Source organism: Argopecten irradians, chromosome 1, assembly GCF_041381155.1.
Source record: "Argopecten irradians isolate NY chromosome 1, Ai_NY, whole genome shotgun sequence".
In the NCBI taxonomy this organism is placed as follows: domain Eukaryota; kingdom Metazoa; phylum Mollusca; class Bivalvia; order Pectinida; family Pectinidae; genus Argopecten; species Argopecten irradians.
The window spans coordinates 45,977,789-46,005,663 of record NC_091134.1 but is presented as its reverse complement, the minus strand read 5'-3'; the positions used below and the strand labels follow the sequence as shown (position 1 = coordinate 46,005,663).

General features: G+C 37.8%; 2 protein-coding genes across 7 annotated transcripts in view; one reads left to right on the top strand and one right to left on the bottom strand.

Moving 5' to 3' along the window:
- Positions 1-27,875, top strand: part of LOC138330024 (uncharacterized) — a 143,809-nt gene that overhangs the window by 100,356 nt on the left and 15,578 nt on the right. The gene's annotated exons all lie outside the window — the stretch shown is intronic.
- LOC138330009 (uncharacterized) overlaps positions 6,983-27,875 on the bottom strand; it is a 40,288-nt gene continuing 19,395 nt past the window's right edge. Inside the window, exons 1-3 of one of the 2 annotated variants that reach the window (XM_069277367.1) lie at positions 18,538-20,242; positions 9,992-10,432; positions 6,983-7,687 (exon numbers count right to left, since the gene is read on the bottom strand). In XM_069277367.1, coding sequence (XP_069133468.1) covers positions 7,596-7,687; positions 9,992-10,430 — 531 coding nt within the window. In that variant the 5' untranslated portion in view covers positions 10,431-10,432; positions 18,538-20,242 and the 3' untranslated portion in view covers positions 6,983-7,595. Of the gene's footprint in view, positions 7,688-9,991; positions 10,433-18,537; positions 20,243-27,875 lie in introns of those variants that run through there. The other variant, XM_069277359.1, reaches the window with a different exon arrangement.

Sequence of the window (27,875 nt, the reverse complement as noted above, 5' to 3'; positions counted from 1 at the left end):
CAACAGTCAGAAGAGTTTTCCTATAATTTGATATTGGTACCAATCTGGTTACCTGTTTTCAAAAGAAGTTATTTCATTGAATAGAATTATGGACACTCATAGCTATATTCTTATATTTGTTTAAAGACCAAAATAATTAATTTTCTCTTTGTTACTGGGTTTTTGATTGTCTATTCATATTTTTCATTCCACGATGGGGGAAAAATCCGAGAATGGCGCGGAATTCCCGACGTTATCATGACGTCACAATAGAAACATTGACGTTGCGTTTTGATTTGGAAAAAATAATCCCTTGGAAAAAATCAATGGAATCGTACATGTAAATGTATTTCATTTGATAAAGTAGCCTGGGAAATTAATTTATAAGTATTGAAGTCACTTTTTTTTAATTTCATCGGGGTATGAAAATAAATTTTGTTCGCAAACTTTTGTGAGAATCCGCTACGCGGATTCACACAGTTTGCAAACAAAATTTCTTTCATACCCGATGAAATTAAAAAATAATGACTTCAATGCTTAAAGCCGCATAATCCGTATCTTTCAGGGTCCCGTAAATCAACAAAAGAAAATTAGGGTACATATATTATAAAAAGTTATCAACTTTCCCCTAATTACACACCTAAAAAGTCCCGAGTTCAAAAGAAATTAATGATAAAAGATTCGATATTCCAGAGTGTTTGAATATGCATTTTCAATCGTAGACTATCACGTGGACTTTTCCAGACCAAACGAAAATGGCGTGCCCAGTCAACAAGTTTGTGTCGTTTCATGTTAGCAGGAAACTTCTACGGAAGAACTTGTTACCTATCATGAACAAGTTGAATGTTTTTTATATGTGAATGAAGTTAAAGAGTCCCTCAGACAATATATTACACTTTAACGTCGTGTAAAACATTCTTCCATTCGGTCATTTTGAGTGTTTACAATACGGGCGATCGGTTGGCTATGCTTTGCCTAATTTCCGCGGGGGGCCAACGGAGGGATTTTTGTTGGGAACGGGTATTTAAACTTTCGTATTAAAATACTTGTTCGACGATACCATACACCGTACTTACGACAATGATAATAAATTGTACAAAAATATGTACCAGATATATAAATAATGGTGTTGATAAATAATGAAATAGACAAGACACATCGTACTAGACGAAAATGGTTTTCTACATGTAAATCTCTGGTAATATTTTTTAAAATAAAAATCTCAGACGATATTTGACTTGCCTTGGATAACCATATAACTTGTTTTATAAAGGTCCAAATGAAATATAATAATAAATCAAGTAAAATAAGCACGGAGAGCAAACTTGACATAATATGCATTTTTGTTCCATGTCATATGTGTATACATGTATACATACATATCTATTAGTTAAATAATCACCATGTACCGCCATAAACGAGTATAAAACTTAATACATGTTATTTTATGTATATTTATGATGTTTGTGTTGGAAAAGCTCCATGTTCGTTAAAACATGATGATAAATTTCTGGTGAAACTATAAACATTTGGTTATATGATTTCAAGGATTACAGAAAATTACAAAAAAATAAATAAAAGAAAGAATGGGGTTGAGGTTGCAATAAGGCGGTTTAATGTGTGTTAAAAGTTCTGAATGTCTAACATGCAATTATGTATATATATTTTCTGTGTAGATAATGAAGACAGCTCCCTTAGTTAAATTTGTGATGTACATGTACTTGTACATGATAGCTTGCCAATGAACCATATAGCTACAATATAATATGATGTCCAGCCGTGAATTTGCTTCTGAATCAAATGAATCAGAAACATGCATGATAAAAGACCTAGATGTTTCTTTATACAATCATATTCATGCACAAATAGCACATTGATATGCATTGTATAGTGTCATATTACACATATTGTGCATTGAATTTTAAGTCAATAGAAAAAATGACTGGAGTTCAAAAATAGCATCCAGTAGCAAATAAGCTGACCATAGCATTTGATTATCATGTCATCAGAGTAATTGCAGTAAAATTCATTTTTAGTATGTATATAGTCTAACCTGGTGGAAAATCTAACTTTATTAGTTGTATTTTGTTAGTTTATCTTTTATATATTCAAGCAATCCTAATTCCTTTAGTGTGATCTTGCTCCAAACACTAATTATGTGAAGTTGCTAAGAGCTTGTACATGTAGACCTTGATTGACCTGGACTAATTAGAAGTTATTGTCAGTCTATTCCTTTCTAAATCAATCAAAACTTTGCAACTTAAAATAGTTAAAAATGAATAATGCAATTTAACAACATGCATCACAGGCTATTGTCTCTACAGATTATTCAAAAGTTATACACACTAGGTGTGTAAACATGCAATAATCATTATTATTCCTGAAGAAGAAATGAATAATTTGAAAATATCCTGGTGATAATAGTAAAGAATTATGCTAGGTTTGTTCTGTCCTTCCTTCTTGAAAATAATTTCTTTCTGGTTCATAATGGGTACATTACAAACAGACTCTATTTTTTACTGTCAGTTTTGATCTCAGAGATACATGTAGTTGTTTTTCCCTTTTATTTTTGGGCGAGCTGCCATCACATCTTGCACTTCTGTCATCTGGTTGAAGGTCCCATATATTCTATAAAGAAAATGTGGAGTAAATGTCAGTTATGTACATAGATAAATACTGTATACATGCATGTACATATTCTTTCAGTATAAGCCTACATGTAAATCAAAACTAGTTCCAATTGTTTTCTGTCAAACACAAACTTATAACAATTACACATTTTTGAACACGTTTATCAAAATCAAACCTCACTAGATACTAAGTTAGTCATTTCTTGAATTACAGAGGTCTAGGCATTTTCATGTGAAGAATAATGGTACTAATTAGTTCCAGAATTTATGTAGCCTAAATATATTGGACATGATATATAATACATATTTTAAAAAGTCAATTACTATTCTTCACTTACACCACTTATGATGTGAATTTTATATAATTAAGACCAGCAGATAGGATAACGAGTACGTGACTAAGTGACTGTAAGTCTAAAAAAAATACAATCTTATACACACGAGCACTGATTGAATTAAGTTTGAAAGTGGCTTCTTTAATACAGTAATATCCATAGCATACAGTAAAAGGATATATATCACTGATATATATCAATACACAAATAGATATCGGAAAAGATATCACACTTCTGACGCTGTAAGCCTGTACCAGTAGCTACATGTACATGTATATCGTACATGTATAACACTGAAGAATGCGATCATCTTTTAAGGAAACACGTATAATATGACTCTATTAATGCTTCTGTTGTAATCCAAGATTAAATCTGTTATATGTTCCCCAATTTATCAACACTTTTTCCTGATTTCTAATCTCTATTTTATTATGGTACCAATTCCAAAAAGCGACCAAACACTTACAGAATATAACTGTTACCCCTTCGGGGCCCCCACTCACCTTATAGAGACGAAGAGAAGTCAGTTTTATGTGGTTTTGGTAGATCATTCACAAATCATAGGTGTTGTCATAGCTCGAATTCGTTTCCATATAATATTCTCAGTAATTCAGAACATTTTTTTTAGTTTAAATAATTTCCTTATTCACTTTCGAATCAGCAGTTGATTCTAAGCCGGCGAGCTTTCACTGCAAAGCTCGCTCCATTGCGGTAAACAACTTTTATTTCCGGACATGCGCAAAGTAGCATTTCTAAGCTTTGGAGGCGTTAACTTTTGACTTTCTGTCGGACCGCGCGTAAGTCTAAAATAAAATTTTGTATATTTATATCTTTGGACCTCTTAACTTTCTAGACTTGTAATTTGGGGAAAGTTCATAACTTTTTAGGGCTATTACACCATATCTTGTCATTTTTTTTGTTTTACAGACCCTGAAAGATACGGATCATGCGGCTTTAATTGCAAAACTTAACACCATATCTTGACTGACATTTTTCATTTTGTAGGATACCACTTCACATAGTATATTGTGGACTTGCATTGGTACAAGATGACATGCTGTCAGTACCACAGTCAGTAGAAGAGTATGAGGAATCATCACCTGGCCACAGTCTAAGTACAGGAGGAAGGAATCGGTCAAATAAAGCAAGGTTTCATAACAAACCACATCCAAATGTCTGTGAAGTTGTAGGAAGTAAGAGGGCATCAGATCTACAGCCAGAGGCCTCATGTGACCTTCAGGACTCCCTACCTGACAGTGGTCAAGGGACTGGACGAAGTAATCAATATGATAAAGGAAGGTTTCTTTCGAAAATATGTACTGAACAAGCTAAATGTTCCAAATGGATTTAAACATAAACTAGGTGGTAAATTTAAGAAATTATTTGGCCTTTGGCCATGGTTTCGTGGTAAAAAGGAAAAGAGTAAAAAGCAGAGGGAAACCAAATACAAAACAAGAAAGATTTTTAATTTCAGGTGTCTGAGAGGAGATGAAACTGATCTCCACGATAAGAAAGAAAGATATGAAAGAAGAAATAAGACTGGAAACACCCAAAGTGATGCTACCACATCTGCTGTAGTAAGAGGTCCAGACAGCAATCAAGTAATCTTGCATGTGAAGACTTGTCCTTTCCTTCATGATGAATTATGTTTTAGTGATACTAACAGTTTTATAGATGTCCATTTCGGCTCTTTATTATCACTATCTTCCTTTCATGACCAGTTTGAAGGTGAACAGAATACTGTTGTTTCCAGAACTGTTGAGGCAGATGGAATACGTTTGGAAAACTACGAAGAGGATGAAAAGAGCGAGGAAACACTAGTAAAAGAAGTTGTCTCAGCTCCAAAGCAGTCAGCAAGCATTCAGTTAAAATCCTCTACCTTACAAAGAAGAAAGGGTCTTTATTTTCCATCATGTACTGCTGTTCAATGTACAGAAGATGTTGGAGAGTATAATCCAATACCTCATTCCAGTCCAAGAATGGAAAGTCTGGCTTCTGAAAACTCCAGTGAAAGTTGTAGAAAACACAATAATGTTGCAATTATCAAACCTTTGATAATTAAAAATCTTAGCAGCAGATGTAGTAAAGTACATGCAGAACCACAAGTGACCACAGCACCGATATATAGTCAGGATACAAGTCCCAATGACAAGGAATCCATGAAGTTGGACAAGTCTGAGATGGATAATTCTACTGAATCCAACAACCTTTCAAAATTCAGAGATATGGACAGGGGGGACTTTAAAGACAAGTTGCAATTGAAGGAAGGCTCAATTTCAAAGAAACAAGAAGTGACTAAATTACGTCCTGGAAGCTTCGAAGATTTTGTATTTCAGAAAGACAAAAGCAAATCTAGTGTATTGATGAATAGCAATTTGCAGCCCTGCTGTTCTTTTGCAGAAACAGTGACGTGTTATAACTGTAGCACTTATGGATGTACAACAGCGGGCTCAGGTCTAGTCCCGGCTCTATCTGTAAATCAACACAGGAAGTCTTCACCAAATTAAACTGAAGTATATTGAATAATGCATAAATTTTGTATTCTGGATCAAAAAGACTTGTCCTCCAAACGTCAAGCAGAAGAACCTTCTATCTTGCTGAAGGAATTATTCAAGATTGTTTTATTTTCCTTTTATCTGGCTGTCATGGAGTGTACAGTTTCTGAAAGAAAAACAAGTCAATAGGTTCAGTTAAGAACCAAAATGCAAATATACTGACCTGGGGCGAATATACTGACCTGGGCGTGCCGCCACTGTGATCATATAGGATCAAGTAATAACCAAAATACAAATATGAAGACCTGGGCGTGCCGCCACTGTGGTCTAAAAGTACTATTAATAACAAATACAAAATATAAAGACCTGGGCGTGCCGCCACTGTAGTCTACGTCTCTATGTATATATACATACTGGCGCAGTTATATCAACAATAAAGTAATGACCAGGGCGTGCCGCCACTGTGATCTCGGTTGTGGCGGACAAGTACAGTTAATAACAACATACAAATATAAGGACCTGGGCGTGCCGGCCCGCCACCACTGTGAGTCTTTACATAGTACAGTTAATAGCAAAATACAAAGATAAAGACCTGGGCGTGCCGCCACTGTGATGTACAAGTACAGTTAATAACAAATACAAAGATAAGGACCTGGGCGTGCCGCCACTGTAGTCTACAAGTACAGTTAATAGCAAATACAAAGATAAAGACTTGGGCGTGCCGCCACTGTAGTCTACAACTACAGTTAATAGCAAATACAAAGATAAGGACCTGGGCGTGCCGCCACTGTGGTCTACAAGTACAGTTAATAGCAAATACAAAGATAAAGACTTGGGCGTGCCGCCACTGTAGTCTACAAGTACAGTTAATAGCAAAATACACATATAATGACCTGGGCGTGCCGCCACCCGCCACCCACGCCCACTGTGAATCTTACCGTAATATATATATACAGGTCTACCAGACTAACAACAATAAGTAGGGGATGACCTGGGCGGGGGCGGCCGACACTGTGGTCTACAAGTACAGTTTTTTAATAACAAATACAAATTTAAATGAATCCCTTATTATTTGAGCAACATTGTCAACTACATCCTATGTTTTACCTTCATGTTGCAGAGGTTTTGTTATGGTTTTTGTTCTGTTTCTACTAATGCTGAGAGCTCTAATGTATTTTTTTAGAATGCGGTCAGTTCACCAGCGACCAGAAGACGTTTTAGGAAGACGTCGTTTTTTGTTGCATCCTTTGAAATAAAAAAACCTTGAAGATGAGATGCTTTTGTGCAAATGAAATAGCACCACCACCCCCAAAAACCCCACCCCCCAAACCCACAAAACCCCCCACAATCCTAAAACTGTGACCCTTATATCTTGAACTATCTAAATCACCAAAAAAAGACAAAATCACCGGTATATAACAGACATGTTTCAAATTTCTTCCTTAGAAAAGGAACACCTTCCTTGTCGAGAAACAAACAAACCAGCACAGACACCCCTAACTTTCAAGTATTGTCAGTTGCATTGCTGCTACTGGGCCAAGAAGGTGAATTTGGGAGGCAATCAATTGTAACTGTGTGTGATTTCCCGGAATAATTGTGCTTGAAATGACGAAACACCACAAACATTTTGATGAGCTGTCCCTCGCTTTGCTGAAAGGTGACATCATCAACTTGTAGCACATTTTTTATGTTGCTTTTGTTATATGTAAGGAGCTCACCCATGCGTGCTAGACCATAGAATGCTGTCGTGTAAACTGCTTTGACTAAAATTCTATCGTACAGCTCAGTACACACTGCTTCTAAAGCAGCACACACATGTTTAGCAATAATACCTCTGTGATAGGTAACCGTGTATCAAATGAAGGAGCCAAGCGCGCTACTCCATGTAGAGCTTTCCGAACCAAAAATTCCTTAGTGGGATCCTCCCATCCTTGCAGTTTATGTATGTAAGCTAATGCTGATAATTCTGAAGCAATCGTGCTATGTGCTTTGTTTGCCTTAAACTCATGAGCTACAAATAATGCCACAACTGCATATGGAACTGGAAACTGAAGGTGCCTCCCAAAGAACTTGATCCCAAACTGTACGAAATTCATTATAGACTTGTCATATAATTTTGAGGACGCTGGAGCAAGTGACGCATTCACCAGAGTTGTTCATGTTGGAAGAATTTGGATTGTGCTACTGGAAGTGGTACTGTAGTGGGTTGTTTGTCTGCAGACGGCATCAACGTCTTGAATCGCTCGATCTGCAAACGAGACAAAGCATCAGCCAATACATTTTGAACACCCGGCACATGACTTGCCTTAAAAAGAATGTTAAATCTTAAGCAAGTCAATACTAATGACCTAAGCATACCCATTATTATAGGATCGCGGGAAGATTTGGAATTCAAGATGGATACAAGTGCTTGATTGTCGGTGTATAACCAGATCGCTTGATTAGCCAATAATTCACCCCATGTGTAAACTGCTACAACGATAGGGTATAACTCTAAAGCTGTAATATGTGGTTTGACTAGCCCATCATCCCAAGTTCCATATAACCATGATTTGTCCAGGATTGCCCCAAAACCTATTGTAGATGAAGCATCAGTATATAATTTCAATGTGTCGGAGGTTGCCCAGTGGTCTGACATAAAGAAATTACAACCATTAAAGTTCTCTAGAAATAACTCCCACATTTCAAGGTCTGCGCGATGGCAACCGATGGTAAGCCTTAATCTTTGTAACTTGACCGTTTCACACCCCTTTTGTTAAATTCTATGAGTCGACGGAGAAATGGTACGACCCTGGTTAGGACCCACACTTGTAGCAAACAGTAGTGTGCCTATAATTGACTGAAGCTCTTTAAGTGTTACTTTTTTTCACTTATACCTTAAACGTTTTACACATTTCCTGGCATCTCAACTAATTTGTCAATGGGCAGACGTGATTCCATTAATATACCGTCTAATGTTTTGCCTCTAAAAATACGGTAAAACCTCTGTTCAGAGCCCGAACGTTTTATCTGTCCGCTAATGGTAACCCCTAATAACGAGCAAATGTGCTGAAAGTCAGAATAAAGCCTGTCTGCATGTATCAGAAGTTTGCTCAATAAATAAGAAATCATCTAAAACATGAACTATGGCTGATGCTTTGCCACGTTGCAATGCTTATCCATTTCTAAGGCAGTGCTAAACTCTTCAAAAATTCTACAACTCTCTGCTAAGCCCATTGGTAGGCATCGATCAAAATAAAACTGACCCTTCCATGTAAAACCCAACAAGTGCCTCTGACCGGGGTGTATAGGAATTATACGGAATGCAGACTCGATGTCTGTCTTGGCCATAAATGGATTGGGTAGAGCTTTTAGAAAAGAGATAGCATTTTGAATATTGTGGTATTGTACTGAGGAGTATGTAGAATCAATGCCATCATTTACGGAATCACCTTCGGGAGAGCTCAGGTGATGAATTAACCTAAATTCTCCTGGATTTTTCTTAGGTACAACACCCAAAGGACTGATGTGGAAATGGTCATAAGGAACAATTTTGAAAGGACCTGCTATCCGTGATGCTAAAAGCTCTTTACCCAATTTCTTATCAATAATTTCAGGATGTTCCAAAGCAGACTTAAGATTGTTACAAAATTTTTGATGAGTATAGCCTTCGAAATGAAATCGAAAACCATGACGAAAACCATTAACTAAATAAGAGGCTTTTTCGGGGTCATAGCCGCGTAAACATTCTTCTAATCGATCCGCATTAACTGGAGTTATTATTTCGCGGTCTGGTAAATCGGTTACCTGTTCCGAATTGATGACGCCCGAAACTGGCAGGGGAGTAATGCCTGTGTTTGTCCTCTAAAGGGACGAAAATTCTGCATCGCACGCGGAGGTGGCCCTTGATACTGCTTTTGACCATGCAGAACGGGACAATTCAGCCCCGCGTGTTTGGCACCACACGTACCGCATTTATGTGCGTATTTGCATCCATTGCAAAACTCACCCCTGGCAAACCGATGGCAGATACCGGTACCTGTTTTTGCTTGGTTTGCATTCTGAGATGGTCGACGCGAAACCGCCTCATTCCACAATTCCATCTGAATGATGTCCCACGGCATGGAATTCGGTGCATTCGCGCGCAACTGTCGGAAATTATTATCATAAAATCTCCAGTCTGCATTCTTTGCAGCCAACTGGCGAACAAGGGACTGGTATTTCAAAATACCCGAAAAAGCCTCTGGATATTTAACACAATAAACGGCCATAAATATATCAAATTGATTGGTCCATTCATCAATAGATAGAGTTTTAGATTTTGGCTGCTTCTGCACCCACTCTAGCGACTGGTTTGCTGACTCGTCACTTTTAACCAAAAGCTGCAGTGAATCTGCATGCTTGTCGGTAATAGAAGACAACTCCACAAAAGAGTGTGACCAAATTTTGTCCTTGGTCTTATCAGGCACTCTGGCATGTAGTGGAATAGCCACAGAGTGAAACTGCGACCCATTGTCTACATTACTTTGAGACGCAACAACTGTTAATGCAGGTAACAACGAAGGCAACCCACCAATGAAGCTAGCAGTACTAGTTTGGTCTGTCATGGAAGCTGTAGTTGTTGGTGTGTGATCAAGTACTGCTGCCTGTTGACCGTCTGGCTGTCTGTAGGTGGATGTTTGGGGTACCAAATTGGCCCTGGCTTCCATCAATCCCTCTTGGAAGGCTTCTTTTAATAAATTTTTTAGTGTAACTGAATCAATTGTTATTTGAGATGACCCGGAAGTGGGTGGCAATGGCTGGGCCTGGCTTTCATCATTAGGTATGGCTCCACTCTCTGTTGATATGTTTGCAGGAGCCCCATTGGCTACCTCGGACACCCCGAGGTCGTTCCCCACTTGTGAAGTACTGCTGGCGGAGTCATTTTCGGACTGAATGGTGTCTGTGTTAACTCTTTGCTTTTTTGATTGTACCAAATGGTTTCTTATTGCTGCTTGGCGTTTAGGAGGCATGGCTGAATTATAAAAAAGAACATCAGCAGCAGTGTGTGAGACAGAAACATGACACTGATATTAGGATAAAATATGAAGCCAATACCCTTTAAATAAATTATATATATATATAATATTTTTTTTTTTTTTTTTTTTAGATATGAGCTGATTAAGTTATTTAAATAAATGTTAAAGTGTTTACAGTACAGCTCTCGAAAACATAAGTATCTATCTTGCTTAAGTTAGTATTAGATAATAATATATGAAATATTGAGCAGCTACTTTCTATTATATGTGTATCTATGTATAATATACATTTAACAAACACTGTAAGACTTATGTCTCCATAAAAACACTGATCTTCAGAGTGTAATATTCTTAATTTAATTTAATAAAGATATATATAACGCGGGCACTGCTCCTTGTATAAATATGTTATAGGATATGTATATAGTATATAATATGACAACCTATATCATAATAAAATTTAAATGTACACAACAAAGCAACCCCGAGCTTACACCTCGATAAAATTATCGAGTATGGCGTATCTGTTATAGCACAAACCAGTCCTTTAGGTTCAAAACTGTTTTTTTTTTTTTTTCTTTTTTTTATAAAGACTGATTGATATCATAACAAGACCCAGGGAAGCTGTGTACAGAATAAAACTCAAGTGAAGTCCTTAATATATATGAGCCAGTGCAGAACAGAAGATCAGTGGTGGACTTCTTTTTAATAAAACTTACAATTAATGAGTACTAATAAAAAATAAAAAATAAATGACAAATCCCTTTATATAAGAAAAGCATCCAAGTGCTAAATATTTGTCCAATTATGTATCACAATTCTAACTAAAGTAAAACATAAACCCTGAGATATAGTAGCTCATTTGCTCAAAGGGAAGTAACTACTAAATTAGATCACATTTTGTTCAAAGGGAGGTAACTACAACACTGCGTCTCCTGTTAAGTGTTACATCAAAGGGAAGTAACTACGTCTACCATGTGATATCTCGTTCAAAGGGAGGTAACAAATTCTTCAAACTCTCACTCGAGATAACGCATTAAGAACACAACTCTTTAATTGACCTATGGTATGGCTTCATGTGCTTGAAATGAACCCCATCTGCACTCAATAATGCATGTTCGTTCCAAATTGAACGACAATGTGACCAAAATACAATAAATGGTTCTGCATGTAGACGAGAGGAAAGCAAGGCATTGACTCTGGCGACACGTTCATTGTAAATAGCAACCGAAACATCACCCTTGTGTAATCGCGTTTTCGCCCGTTCAAATAAAGCACACACGTAAACAACACGAACCCCGAAGCGTGCTAAAAGGCATGTTGCCAACTCGATAATGCCATCAGCAACACGATCGGCATTGGCTGAGTGGGAACTCAAATCGTTACCTCCAATTTGTAGGCTGTTACATGAACGAATAACAGAAAGGAGAAACCAGCAGCTAAATTCAAAACACAATTTAATTATATATACAATATTATACAGAGATGGTTTACAATATCTAGAGTAATTGGTGGTGGTACAAGAGTAATACGATGATTTAAAGTGTTACTTATCTGTATGCGAATGTCCTGGTATAATCCTTGATCCTTCTAGGTTTCAAATTAACAATAATCACAAATCCACAAGGAAATTGAATGTCCACCGATGATTTGTAAAGTTCCAGGCAATATGAATAAATCCACACAAAGTGTTGTAATAATCCACAGATAAAGTCACAATAGCTCTCCCAATAGAATCTTATATGGCGCTGTACAATTCTTGATATGTCTTATTACAGGTCTCATTACAGTTCTGATTAGCCTTGGACAGCTGGAGTATATATAGCTAAACCGTAATTCAAGAATATTGGAGAACCTTCTACTTCTAGAAATATCTAACTAAAAACAGTAAACAAGTAAACACACATCACTTTCTGGAAATAGATCATTCTAGATCTCTACTTAAAATCAACATGTTTACAAACATATTTGTTTATACATGATTATATTCTAGAAAGTTCTATAACCTAAATCAATGATATGACCTTCATAGGATGTATTGATAAAAAAAGCTATAGGAGTTATCTCCCTTATCTCATAACTACATGTATTTAGTGTCATACATAACACACCCCTCCTTAAAGAAAAGAAAGTTTTCTTGAAAAGGAAACTTTCTTGACATATCAAGTAATATTTAAATCCTTGATAAAGCATCAGCTAGAATATTGTCTTTCCCTTTGATATGTTTGATGTCAAGATTGTATTCTTGCAAAGTCAAACTCCACCTGAGAATTCTTTGGTTTTTGTTTTTCATTTTTCCCAATGAATGTCAAAGGGTTGTGGTCGGTGAAGACCAACACAGACACAACTGTAGTGCAGAGATACACATCAAATTGGTTCAAGGCCAAAATCAACGCTAAACATTCTTTCTCAATGGTGGAATAATTTCTCTGGTGTTTGTCAAACTTTTTCGAGAAATAACAAATTGGATGGTCAATTTGTTCAGTACCTTCTTGCATCAAAACAGCACCAACACCTACATCACTGGCGTCAACAAACAGTTTAAACTGTTTATTAAAATCTGGAGCAGTCAGAACTGGTGAGTTTGATAGTATGGCTTTCAATTTCTCAAATGCAGACTTACATTCGTCTGACCAAACAAATTTCACATTTTTCTTTAACAAAGCAGTGAGTGGAGCTGCTATAACAGAGAAATTTTGACAAAATTTTCTGTAGTATCCAGCCATACCAAGAAATCTCATCAGCTCTCTCTTGCTTCCAGGAGATGGAAAATCTATAATTGATTCTACTTTGGCCTGAACAGGTTTAACCTGCCCCTGTCCTACAACATGGCCTAAAAATTCAACAGTTGCATGACAAAATTCACATTTCAACAAGTTTACAGTCAATTTCATGGTAGTGAGTCTTTCGAAGAATTCACGAATCCCGCGTAGATGGTCTTCCCACGTGTCGTGGTAGTTGATGACGTCATCGATGTATCCATCACAGCCTTCCAGGTCTGATATCACGCTGTTAAGAAGACGTTGAAATGTTGCCGGGGCATTCTTCATACCAAACGGCATAACTTTATACTGGTACAAACCTTGTGAGGTTACAAATGCCGACACTTCTTTAGCTCTTTCTGTTAATGGCACCTGCCAATACCCTTTCAACAGGTCAAACTTGCTTACGTACTTGGCTTTGCCAACTTTGTCAATACACGAGTCAATCCTTGGAATTGGATAAGAGTCTGTTTTACTGACAGAGTTTACTTTTCTGAAGTCAGTACAGAACCTGTATGTCTTGTCTGGCTTTGGCACCAGAACACATGGAGAGCTCCATTCACTTTTGCTTGGTTCAATAATATCATTGTCCAACATGTATTGAATTTCTTTCTTTAAGTGTTCTTCTTTCAAAGGATTGACACGGTAAGGATGTTGCTTGACAGGTGGCGCATCGCTTACATCCACGTCATGATAGATAGCATCTGTTTTGCCTGGTGTATCCGGAAACAAATGTTTATACTCAAGTATCAAATCTTTAAGTTCATTGCGTTCTTTTTCCGATAGATGACATAGTTTCTTGTCCAAGTTCGCGAGCACATCTGAATTCCGTAACTTAACACCACAGTCTAAACCTACATCTTGTACACCACCATCTAAGTCTAATTTACAAATATCAGCTGTACTTTCACTTTGTGATGGTACAGAGGCCAAAGTAGCAATAGGTTGAGAGGTCTTGCTCTCTTCTCTATCTACATATTTCTTAAGCATATTAACATGACATAATTGAGTTTTCTTGCGCCTCCCTGGAGTTTGTACAATGTAGTTAACATCATCAACCTTTTTCTCAACAATATAAGGTCCAAAATATCTAGCTTGCAAAGGCTGACCCGGTATTGGTAATAGAGCCAAAATTTTGTCACCTGGATCAAAACTTCTTGTACGGGCATCTTTATCATACCATGTTTTCATTTTGGTTTGAGTAACGGCCAAATTTTCTTTTGCCAGTTCACATGCCCTTGTCAACCTTTGCTTAAAGTTACACACATAATCTAAGAGATTCACTTTAGAATCTTCGTCCAAAATTTTGTCTTTCAAAATTTTCAAAGGACCACGTACAGTGTGTCCAAACACTAGTTCAAAGGGGCTGAAACCAAGAGATTCTTGTACAGATTCTCTAACGCCAAACAACAACATGTTTATGCCTTCGTCCCAATCTCTTTTGTTTTCAAAACAATTAGATCTCATCATATTCTTCAATGTCTGATGAAAACGTTCTAAAGCACCCTGAGACTCTGGATGATAAGCACTAGACTTATACTGCTTGATCTGGAGCTGGTACATGACTTGTTGAAAAATACCAGACATGAAATTTGAACCTTGGTCCGATTGGACAGCTTTTGGAAGACCAACCAATGTAAAGAATTTAACCAAAGCCTTGACTATGTTAGGGGCTTTAATATTCCTGAGTGGAATGGCTTCAGGAAAGCGTGTGGAAGCACACATAATAGTTAAAAGATACTCATTCCCAGACTTAGTTTTGGGTAGAGGACCTACACAGTCTATAATGACTCTACTAAATGGTTCCTCAAATGCTGGAATGGGGTGCAAAGGTGCAACAGGGATTTTCTGATTAGGTTTCCCTACCACCTGACAAGTATGACAAGACCTACAAAAATCAGCCACATCCCGTTTCAACTTGGGCCAAAAGAAGTGATCTAAGATCCTGTTATAAGTCTTGGTCACACCTAAATGCCCTGCCATAGGTACATCATGAGACAAACTCAGAATATCTTGCCTATACCTCGGTGGGACAACTCTTTGATTGACAACCTTCCAGTCTTCCTCGGGAGACACATCAGGGGGACGCCACTTGCGCATCAACACACCTGACCGACGGAAGTAACAAACTGGGACTTTCTCAGCCTCTTCCTCACTCAAAGCACGATTACACAATAAGGAGATTTCAGGATCTTTCTCCTGTTCTACTATAAGCTCCTCTCTAGACAAAGGTGATTTACTCATCATGTCAGCCAAAGAAGTATCCTTATTAGGAACACCTCTGTCACTATCGAAGTCTACAGGATTGCTCAAAAGATCACACTTTCACCCGACATCCTCTATATCATGAGCCAAGAAAGTGTCACCTAATCCTGGACTATAATGATCCTCAACTACTGCAACATCAGAAACCTTCTTACTCATTGAACGAGTTACAGCACAAGAAGGGAAAATACCAGGAAATTCCTGTTGAATAGTCTCAGCATCGCCTGTTTTATCAGGGATACTGGACACTAAGGGATCTACCCTAACTTTCTCTCCAGGCAAGTCATTGCCTAAAATGAGCGACATGCCCTCTATGGGAAGTTCTGGTCTAACACCAATGGTGATAGGCCCAGTAACAAAGTCTGACTTTAAATAAACAGAATGGAGAGGCACATTAACAAAACCTAACTCTACACCTTGAAGCAAAACACTACTACCACACGAGGTCTCCTCAGACAAAGGCACTACGCCATCTAATATTAAAGAATGAGAAGCCCCAGTATCTCTCAAAATCTTCACAGGTTTCAAGTAGGTGATATCACTAGTAAGTGAAACAAAACCTTCAGAAATGAAGGGAGAGTACTTCTCCAAGACGCTATCAGACTCTGAGCTCTTAATCTCAACAGACACTTTAGAATCTTCCCCAATATCACTAAGTTTCTGACAAGGCTTTGACATAGCTTACACAGAAGAAACTGACTGTTTACGCCTTTGCTCCTTACGCTGGAGAGAATAACATTCAGACATAGTATGCCCTACTTTCTTGCAGTAATTACAAACAGGACCAGAAGGAGACCCCACACCTGCCCTATGATCTGTTTTAGAATCAGACTTAGTTTTATCACCTAATTTAGGTTTGTCGTTGGAAGGGCCACTAAAGGTTGGGTTCCTAGGCTGACCAAATTTACTAGTACCTGTGGTACTTTTTTGTCTTGAGAACTGTTTTTAACAAATGAGCCTTTGTGGGTGAGAGCGTAATCATCAGCCATTGTAGCTGCTTCACTAAGTGTTTCAACTTTTCTCTCATCTAAATGAGTTTTTATGTTTATGTGGACACAACGTTTAAAACTCCTCTATCAACAATAATTGCCTCAATTTACCGAAATCCTCATCAATTTCTTTAGAATCACACCACCTATTAAATAATTGTTCCTTTTCTCTGGCAAATTCTACATGAGTTTGTTCATCTCTCTTTCTCGAGTTTCGAAATTTCTGGCGGTAAGCCTCAGGAACTAACTCATAAGCTTTCAAAATAGCTTTCTTTACTACTTGGTAATTTAAAATCTCATCTACAGACAAAGTAGAATAAATGTCTCTAGCTTTACCAATCAAGACACTTTGAAGAAGCATTATAAGCTTATCTTCAGGCCATTTTATACTATCAGCTATTTTCTCAAAATGCAGAAAATACTTGTCAACTTCTTTCTCTTGAAAAGGAGGAACTAACCTAATGTTTCTACTGACATCAAAGCCTCTGTTTCCTTGTATACCCCTAAAAGTTGGATTACTTGAACTGTCCTGAGAAGCTAGCTCTAATTCTTTAATTCTAAGTTCTGTTTCAGCTTTAATTTTCTGCTTCTCTAGCTCTAACATCTGATCTCTCTCAATCTCTTTTTCTCTTAACTCCTTTTCTATTTCTCTTTCTCTCATTTCTTTCTCTATTTGTTTCATTTTCATTTCATGTTCAAGTTCCATTTGTCTAATTTGGATTTCTGAAGTGACTGTTTCCTCTATATTATCTAATGCACTAGAGTCAAATTTGCCATTGTCAACAAAATATCTTATAATTACATTCCTAATTTCAGCTTTCCTCAAATTAGTTTTGATAGTAAGGCCTAAATGTTTACCCAATAATAGTAAATCCTTCTTACTAACTTGCAAAAGAACTTCCAGGGATGGCGCTTTAACAAACTGTTCTACCTGCATAGTAGTCATATTTATCTAGCTGTTGGTTTCAAATGTAAACTCAAAGTTTGTACACAAATTTTGAAAATTTCTTAATTAATTTTTCAAAGTTAGATTTCACAAATTGAATATCGATCCCGGACACGAGCCCCCAATTTCTGTTATGACCCAGAATAACAGAAATGAGAAACCAGCAGCTAATTTCAAAACACAATTTAATTATATATACAATATTATACAGAGATGGTTTACAATATCTAGAGTAATTGGTGGTGGTACAAGAGTAATACGATGATTTAAAGTGTTACTTATCTGTATGCGAATGTCCTGGTATAATCCTTGATCCTTCTAGGTTTCAAATTAACAATAATCACAAATCCACAAGGAAATTGAATGTCCACCGATGATTTGTAAAGTTCCAGGCAATATGAATAAATCCACACAAAGTGTTGTAATAATCCACAGATAAAGTCACAATAGCTCTCCCAATAGAATCTTATATGGCGCTGTACAATTCTTGATATGTCTTATTACAGGTCTCATTACAGTTCTGATTAGCCTTGGACAGCTGGAGTATATATAGCTAAACCGTAATTCAAGAATATTGGAGAACCTTCTACTTCTAGAAATATCTAACTAAAAACAGTAAACAAGTAAACACACATCACTTTCTGGAAATAGATCATTCTAGATCTCTACTTAAAATCAACATGTTTACAAACATATTTGTTTATACATGATTATATTCTAGAAAGTTCTATAACCTAAATCAATGATATGACCTTCATAGGATGTATTGATAAAAAAAGCTATAGGAGTTATCTCCCTTATCTCATAACTACATGTATTTAGTGTCATACATAACAAGGCAAACTGCATCGTAGCGATTCCCCGCAAAAATACGTTTGAGGGCTGATCGAATACGACAGATCTGAGCTCCCGGCAAGCCATGAAAGGTGACGTAATCCCGATCGAGACCTAAATTAGCCTGCCCGTGTAAGTCTAAAGCATAACGCTCTAAACGCGCTATGAAACTATGCCCCAACACCAAAGCTTGCCTCCCTCGACCTGCCATAACGGATTATCTTGAATAAAACCGTTAAACCGAGAGATAACCTCTCAAAATATCACAAAAGGATACTAATAATGTAAACAATGTAAATACTCACTTGCTTTGTCCAAATATTTTTGTTAAAATGAGAACAATTGAGCCATTACTCTGGAGCGTTTTTGGCTGTGATGATTTTTAAAGATGGCGTCTCTATAAGGGGTTAGCTGTGGGGCCGCTGTGGGGCTACCCAAAGGTAAAGTGCCCACGGGGTCACCAGTCAGCTAAAATTTCGAAATCGACAAACGGACGGACCGAAACTCGGGATTAATGATTAAACTATCAAATAAATATTATAAAGAGGGGCGAATAATTGAGCAAAAAATTGTCTATAAATATAGACGTTTATTTATACCATGCATATATTGATGTACCTGTCGTAGATAAATGAACATTTCTGCGCGATTTCTGCACAATTATACACAATATAATGTTTATAATAATCCACGTACGTTGCAAATCTACGGTATTTGGAATCACATATACATGAATATTATGTAAAAGATTCTTGCCTATGTTATCCAAAACCCGACTCGGGTCGTTGTACTGGTCAAACCTGCTTTACAAATTTCTGACTTTTTCATATAACCTACCCATACGAATTAAGTTATGATTCTAAACAGAATTTTTTGCATATATGTAAATGCATCTACTTATTGCGTTTTATCTAAAATCGATCCATTTTTTTGACGAAATATCAAGTACAAAACAAAATCAGAACGTCCGAATAGCCAATGTCGTGCTGCGTTTATCTCTTTACCTGTATACTGCAGTAACTAAAACGCGTGGTCAACCGAGTGAAGAGTTTTACGTACCGTGACGCTAAATATAACGTTTCGGGGCACGAGAAAAGATAGGAAATGGAGTAGGAAGAGCAGAGTATATAGAGAAAGCATAGAGTGAGGAGTCGTCTGCTATACCTATATATCTATTAATTTGGAAGACGACTCCTAGATCCTAAAATGTCCTATCATGGCATCGTCTAGCAGTAACTAGCCCTACCCATCAAGAGCAGAGGGAAAGGAGGGAACCTAGCCTATCAATTTGGTATATAGATTCTATAATTTGGAAGCCCTTCTAATTTATCTATGTAAAAATATCTAAACTATAACCTGTACCTATACCTAACCTCTGGGTCGGCGTTATCACACCTACTCTTCATCGAAAGACCGCAGAGGGGTTTTTATCGTGCAAGGCTGGGCATCCTCACACGGGACACCGCCTTTAAGTCCCATCCGACGGACTAAGTGTTAGTAGTTAGTGGTTGTCGTGCGCATGTTCGTGAGATTTTTATGGTGTCCCTACATTAAAACACAAACCAAGACTTACTCCTTACGAAAACTAATCATCTTGCCAATGTCTCTTCTTTCTGTCTAGCCATACCTTTCTTTCGACACATAATACTGTACATTCCGACGGTTTTTTTTAAAAAATATAATTGTGCATATTGTGACATTAGTTTTGTGAGGGAGTAGAGAATTTTAGTAGGACGACTATGGGAGGTTATCATAGAAATTAAAGAGGAAGTTGAGCCGAAAGTGCATGTATGGATAATTTGGAAAAAAAAAAAAAAAAAAAAAAAAAAAAAAATGGATAAATAAATAAATAGATAAATATTTCTACGATAGTGGACAACAGAGTGGGAGATAGAAATATGAGGACAGGAATTGGGATTGTATATGGGGCTGGGGGGGGAGTGGGTGGTTGTCGATGGATACATTTGTATGTGTGGTGTGTGAACTCCCGATGCCATTTGTTGTGAACTCCCGATGCCATTTGTTGTGAACTTGTGATGTTTGAATTATCCCTATATATGTTTTGTGACGTGGTGTCAGTATTGATGTATGTTTGTGGAGAAAAGGAATAGACAGAAGGTAATGGGGAGGAATTTAGTGCTATGTTCATTATGCGATTGATATGGATCGTTCAATGGCTAAATTGTCATACAATCAACATAATTTCCTACCGTATGTATATGCTTGATGTGATATATTTGATTATTTTGGTATGTTTTATAGTGCGATTGATATGGATCGTTCAATAGCTAAATTGTCCCTGACGAGGGAAGAAGCCATACAATCAACACCATTTCCTATCGTAGGTGAATGCCTGTTGTGATATTGGTGGTCAATAGGGGTGTGTGTGTGGGGGGGGGGGGGTGGTTGAGAGAGAAAAAGATAGAGTGGAAGGAGGGTGGTGGAAAAGAGATAGAATTTTAGGTAGTGAGTGAGGACGTAGAAGATATATGGGGAATAAAGTACAGAGTGTGAGGGCCAATCAGGTTCACCACCCCGACCTATTTCTGGGCAACCCATAGTAAGGATATGGCGATGGTTTATTGAATGGATTTCACTCTTGGATAGTATGAAGATAGCTGAGAGGGGTTGGACGAAGTATGATGGTCATTCAGATCCCCCGCCCCGACCTATTTCTAGGCATCCCATAGTAAGGAAATGGTGACGGCTTATTGAATGGGGTACTTACTTAGTTCCAGTTATGTGTTTGTTGTATAAGGAAACTGAGAAGAGAGGAGAGAGAGAGAAAAAGATATGTTGGCCAATTAGGTCCACCGCCCCGACCTATTTCTAGGCAACCCATAGTAAGGAAATGGTGACGGTCTACTGAATTGGTTACATGCCATGTTCCTATTTGTGTGTGTGTTGTATATTTAGGGATAATGCGTGTTATATCTTGTCATAAAAATCTATTGTCTTGAGAAAGTTGAGTAAAAGTGTGTGGACTATGCTCTGTTTATCCAGTGAAGCTAGACAATGGTTGATGGACCTTATGGGAATATGATGTTTATTGAGTTCCCTGAGAAGTTCTAGTCTTGCCGAAAAATGTTTAGAACAAAAGAAAAAAACATGATCAATAGTCTCTAAATTACCACAGAATTCACAATTGGGTGACATCTGTCTTACCATAATACTTATGTTTGATCTTAACTTGGTTTTGCCTAATCTAAGCCGAGTGATGATTCTATCATCGGTTTTGGAGTGTCCGAAAAGTCTAGGTTTCCTAACTGGTTTGTCTAAAATCTGCCTTAAATTATTAGAACTGTCTTCCCAAATTTTGTCCCACTTCTGATCTATAGCTACATTGATGAGAGAATAGGCTTCAGTTTTGGTAAGTCTGACATCTACATCAGTTACGTTATGACCAAGAGCTTCCCTAGCTAATCTATCAGCAGCTTCGTTACCTGGAATATCTACATGAGATGGTACATAAACAAATTCTACTGTTCTACCCTGATCTGATATGAGTTGTAGGGAACAAAGAATAGAGTTGAGGGTAACTGGTCTAGTAGTGTTTCCGGTTTCAATAGATTGAAGGGCCGAAAGACTATCTGATAGAATGACTGCCTTATCTGGTTTGGACTGATCTAATAAACGTAATGCTAAGCCTATAGCTATAAGTTCACTGGAGTACACAGAGCAGTTGTCCGAGATCCTAACCGATATGTTTGTGTTGTCGTCAGAGGAAAAAACACCTAGACCTACTCTACCTGTTGTTGGGTTTTTGGACCCGTCAGTATAGTATTTTATGCTATCACTATATTTATCCTCTATAGTTGCCATTGATATTACCTTAGCGCCTGTTGGATTTTGCTTTTTATTGGTGGTATAAAGTAGCTCATAGTTTATTACTGGTTTAGGTAATAGCCAAGGTGCGATGGGATTCTGGAACTGTTGATCTATGCTGATGTGATCTAAATTTAGTTCAGATAGAAGTCTATTAACCTGATGATCATATCCTGGTTTTTTATGTTGATGTAATCTATCTCTATAAACAGTTCCCTTAGCATTAGCAACTAGTTTAGTAGGAGGGAAAGTTGTACCTAATGTTTCTGTTCTAGCCCAATACTTAAGAATGAGTTTTTCCCTCCTGAGATTTAGTGGCAATTCGCCGGATTCAGCTAATAAACTAACTGACGGAGTGTTTTTAATGGCTCCTAGTGCTATTCTAAGTGCCCTACGCTGTATTACGTCTAGCTCACTGAGTACGTTATCTGAGGCCGAATGATATACTTGACAACCATAATCTATTTTGGATCTGATCAGGGCTCTGTAAATATTCAAAAGTGTGTTTTTATTAGAGCCTAGATTGTTGCCAGAAACATATAGAAGTGTGTTAAGGGCCCTTTTACATTTTTCCTTAATGTATTGTATATGTGGTCTCCATGATAGTTTTGGATCTAAAATCATTCCTAAATATTTCACTTTGGTAACGTACTCAATGCGCTTGTCGCCTAGATATAGATCTGGTTTTCTAATTTTCCTAGAGAAGGACATAGCTACTGTTTTACCCTTAGAGATTTTAAAACCCCATTTATCAGCCCAGTCCTGAATTAAATTTAAAGTTCTTTGAATGACTCTACCATTATGACATATGATGTTATTGGTGTTCCAAATACTGGTATCATCTGCGAACTGGGCTATGCTAGCTATCTGTTTATTTTTGGAGTGGTCTACTAGATGTTGATGTAACTTATTTATAAAGATGTTAAATAAGGTAGGGGAGATGACGCTACCCTGAGGGACCCCGTTATCTAGCAGTTTCTCCTCTGAATGGGAGTTATTTACTCTAACCTGGATTTTCCTATTAGTTAAGAAATGGGTGAGAAATCTGAGGATGTTACCAGATATGCCTATTTCTTTAAGGGATAATAACAGTCCTTCATGCCAGACTAAATCATAAGCTTTCTCTAGGTCTAGAAATACCGCTATAGCATGATGGTTTTTACTTAGCGAGTTTTTAACCTCTGACGTGAGCCTAACGAGCGAGTCTAGTGTAGATCTATTGTTTCTAAATCCGCTCTGGTTAGTGTTAATGATGTTGTGTTTCTCTAAGTAGTGTTTTAATCTGTTGTTTACCATGGTTTCTAGTGTTTTACATAGATGGGAGGTTAAGGCTATGGGTCTATAGGAGGCTGGATCTTCCTTATCCTTACCTAACTTATGTATTGGAATAACGATAGCACTGTTCCAGGATTGTGGGTAGGTACCCGATTTTAGAATGGTGTTGAATAGATCTAATATAATTTCATTACCGTTATCCGTACAATGTTTCAGGATGGTATATGATAGATTATCAATGCCAGGAGATGTACTTTTCTTAGAATTGAGAGCCTTGAGATATTCCTGCATTGAGAAGGGGTGGTTTAGAGTGGTATCGTTATTTCCAAAATCCCTAAGTTCCTCTCTAATGCTATCTATGGTTCTGCCCTTATTGTCCAGAAATTCCTCTGTACAATTATCAAAACTACTGGCTTTTTGAAATTGATTAACCAAAATGTTAGCCTTTTCTACACTAGTCTTGCCCTCTGCGTTTTTACCTAAAATGGGCATTTCTCTAGGGGGGATACCTTGAATAGCCTTGATCTTATTCCAGACGGTTTTTGTGTCTGTCTTATCGTTAAGTGAGTCACAAAAATTAAGCCAATGATTTTGCCTGCTCTGTCTAACGATTGTATTATATCTATTTCTAGCTATTCTATAACACTCTAGATTCTGGGCTGTTGGATGTTTCCTACATTTATCCTCCCATCTACGTTTGATGCGTTTGTTAGTGGTGCACGCCTCGTTCCACCAGGGGTTGTGTTTTCTAACCTGTGGTTTACCTGATGTACGAGGGATACACCGTGTTGCGATATCTACTAGTGTTTGTGTTATGTTTGCTGTGTGTTTGTTGATGTCATTGTCGCGTATGTTGTCAATGGAGATAGAGTCACAATAATCACTAAAATCACCCCAATTAGCCTTAGAAAATATCCATTTTGGTGGGAATCTAATCTCGTTGCGAATGGGATGATGTCTATATTTCACAACTATGGGATAGTGATCTGATCCTAATGTACTATCATGAGTTTCCCAAAATTCCATGTTAGCAGCCAAAATGGGGGAAGTCAACGTTAGATCTAAATGAGACGTTCTTCCTGTCTTAACATCTATTCTAGTGGGCTGATCAATTTCATTAAGTACCACTAAATCGTTATCAGATATCCAATTTTCCAAAAGTCTACCCCGGGGAGATGTTTTACTGCTACCCCATAGAGTACTATAAGTATTAAAGTCCCCAGATAAAATGTGATGGTCGTATTTACTGATTATAGATGTAATTGAGTCTAAATCTACATTATCTATAACTACACTGGGACTTAAATAAACATTAAAAACTGCTGTGACTCTATCTTCACTATGTATTTCTACCCCTAACATTTCTACCTTAGATGTAATATTGGTAGTGGGGATACACTTGAAGGCGAGATTGTTTCGGACATATATAGCTAGTCCCGTTGTTGGGCTACCGAATTTGATTGGTTCATAGTAACCAGTTATTTTTGGCATTTTTAAATTTTTTCTAATTTTCGTTTCCTGAATTAATAGAATGTCCAAATTGGGATTGTCCGATAAAAATTGCTTAAAGTCAATAATATTGCTTTTAAGGCCACGGGCGTTCCAACTGAGAACAGATAGGGCGCCCGCGGCCTTATTAATTGATTGTGTCTCAATCATTGTTGGAGTTTTTAGATTTAAACACTAAATTTTGAGAAGTATGTTCTTTACTTTCTCGCCCTCATGTAATATCTGCCTGGTGTTGTAAGTGGCGGTGTAGGGGAGGTAACCCTAACAGGTGTTGACGGTCTAGACTCGGGAGTCTGTAGTATAGATCGTGACTGCGGTGAGTTTTGTGGTGTGGAGTTTTGAATGTCTATTGTTGAATCTACAGACTCTACAGTAGTGTCTAGTGTGTCTGTAGATGTGTCAAGTGTACTCTGTACTTCCGGCTCACCTGGAGTGCCGTCTAACCCTATCCCTAACTCTTCTATCAGTACAGAGTTGAATACCTCAAACAGTTGTTTCGGCCTTTCATCTAAATTAGCCAGTGCTAAAAATAGTGTACTAATTGTATTAATATATTGTTGTTTTGTCACTGGCTGAAGTCCTACCTGTGGATCGGCCTGTTGCAGTGCAAGTTTATGTGTGATGCCGCTAATTGCAGGTGTAGTGATTGTCTTAGTGACAGGTGTGCCTGTGACCGCTTGGGCGTAAGTTTTGTTTGTGTTCCGTTCAGGGGCTTTGTGTTTGTTTTGTTTAATAGGCGTATTGTTTTGGGGTCGCTCCCTGAACGGTGTTACGGCGAGTGTGTGAATACCGTTACTAATTGTGCGTGGTAATTTGGGGAGATTAAATGTCAGTAGGACCGATGTTGTTGTTTCCCCTTTGTAGTTAACTAGACGTGTCGCCCTACTGATTGTTGGACTGAGGAAGGTGTTTGTCTTGAAATGGTGTGGTATGTTGTATATGACTCCCTTAATAAGTGGTCTGTTGCTGTGCTGTTGTTTTGTTGTGCGTGTGCGTGTTGTCCTCCCCCGGGGGCTATGTCTTTTCCCATTGAGGGGCCTGCTGGATTTATAGGGGGTGAATGTTAGCCCCGCTACCCTTGTTAGGACTAGGGCCCCCTGGACTTGGAGTGCCGTAAGGCACACTAACAAGATAACCCCCGAGGGCAGAAATGTCACCCTTGATGTCCCCGCATGGGATTGAATGTCCCCCCGGGCCTGATTTTGGCTAATCCCCTTATAGGGCCTAAAGTTCCCGTCCCTGGGGTTGGGTTTGAGAACTATGACCTGTTCCCCCATAATGATATTGTGTGTATGAAGTTATCAGTGAGATAAGGAGAAAAATTAGTTAGACCAAGGGTTTGTTAGTACGGGTACTTAGCTGTGTCTAGCTGCTGGAATGGTCTCCGATACTAGTAAACTCCTTAGAATCACACAATCCACCGAATCAAACACTGACACTATAGCACTAATATCCAGGAATAAAACACTAAGAACACTATAAAATATCCACGAATAAGAACACACAAATATAATCCAAGAAACAGCACTGATAAATCCAAATGAATCACTATCTAGCACTAGTCTAACACTAAGAGCACTATCTAGCTATCACGTTAGTGATAGACTAGAACTATGAATAATACCTAATCTACTAAGTAAAAAATCACTATGGCGTCAACAGAATTTTAACACTAGCACTATATACTATCCTAGACTCGCTACGGGGTAAGAAGATCACTGCAGGTGTTGACGCCTCGGGTATCAGGGGGAGAGTGACAGATCCTCATGTGTTTCATGGTTTGCCGGGAGCTCAGATCTGTCGTATTCGATCAGCCCTCAAACGTATTTTTGCGGGGAATCGCTACGATGCAGTTTGCCTACAAATTGGAGGTAACGATTTGAGTTCCCACTCAGCCAATGCCGATCGTGTTGCTGATGGCATTATCGAGTTGGCAACATGCCTTTTAGCACGCTTCGGGGTTCGTGTTGTTTACGTGTGTGCTTTATTTGAACGGGCACGAAAACGCGATTACACAAGGGTGATGTTTCGGTTGCTATTTACAATGAACGTGTCGCCAGAGTCAATGCCTTGCTTTCCTCTCGTCTACATGCAGAACCATTTATTGTATTTTGGTCACATTGTCGTTCAATTTGGAACGAACATGCATTATTGAGTGCAGATGGGGTTCATTTCAAGCACATGAAGCCATACCATAGGTCAATTAAGAGTTGTGTTCTTAATGCGTTATCTCGAGTGAGAGTTTGAAGAATTTGTTACCTCCCTTTGAACGAGATATCACATGGTAGACGTAGTTACTTCCCTTTGATGTAACACTTAACAGGAGACGCAGTGTTGTAGTTACCTCCCTTTGAACAAAATGTGATCTAATTTAGTAGTTACTTCCCTTTGAGCAAATGAGCTACTATATCTCAGGGTTTATGTTTTACTTTAGTTAGAATTGTGATACATAATTGGACAAATATTTAGCACTTGGATGCTTTTCTTATATAAAGGGATTTGTCATTTATTTTTTATTTTTTATTAGTACTCATTAATTGTAAGTTTTATTAAAAAGAAGTCCACCACTGATCTTCTGTTCTGCAATTTCCGCTAATCTACTTATGTATTTAGCATGATTTCAGTTGCAATATTTCCTAATTTTTTTATATAATTAAATCGTCACCATAACTTTATACTGTATATATATATCTGTAAAATTCTCGTAACCCCATTTTAGGAATACATATATGTCCACCTTTGTGCTATAACCCCACTACCAAACACCTCACTGCCGTTGTCCTCGTGACGTCACATCCGGTTATTCCCCAAATCAGCAGTTGATATACAGGTAAAAATCGAGCACTTCGGAGGGCGGTATCTCGGTACTGAAGCGGCCGATTTTGATGCGGTTTTCAACATTCTTGTCAGGAGATCAAACAGAATAACATATCTAAATATCATTTTCCATTCCGCGTACACTTTAATAGCTGATAAAGGCATTTATAAGAGAAAGACTACCATCTCCTGTCAATTTTACCAACACATTTTGACC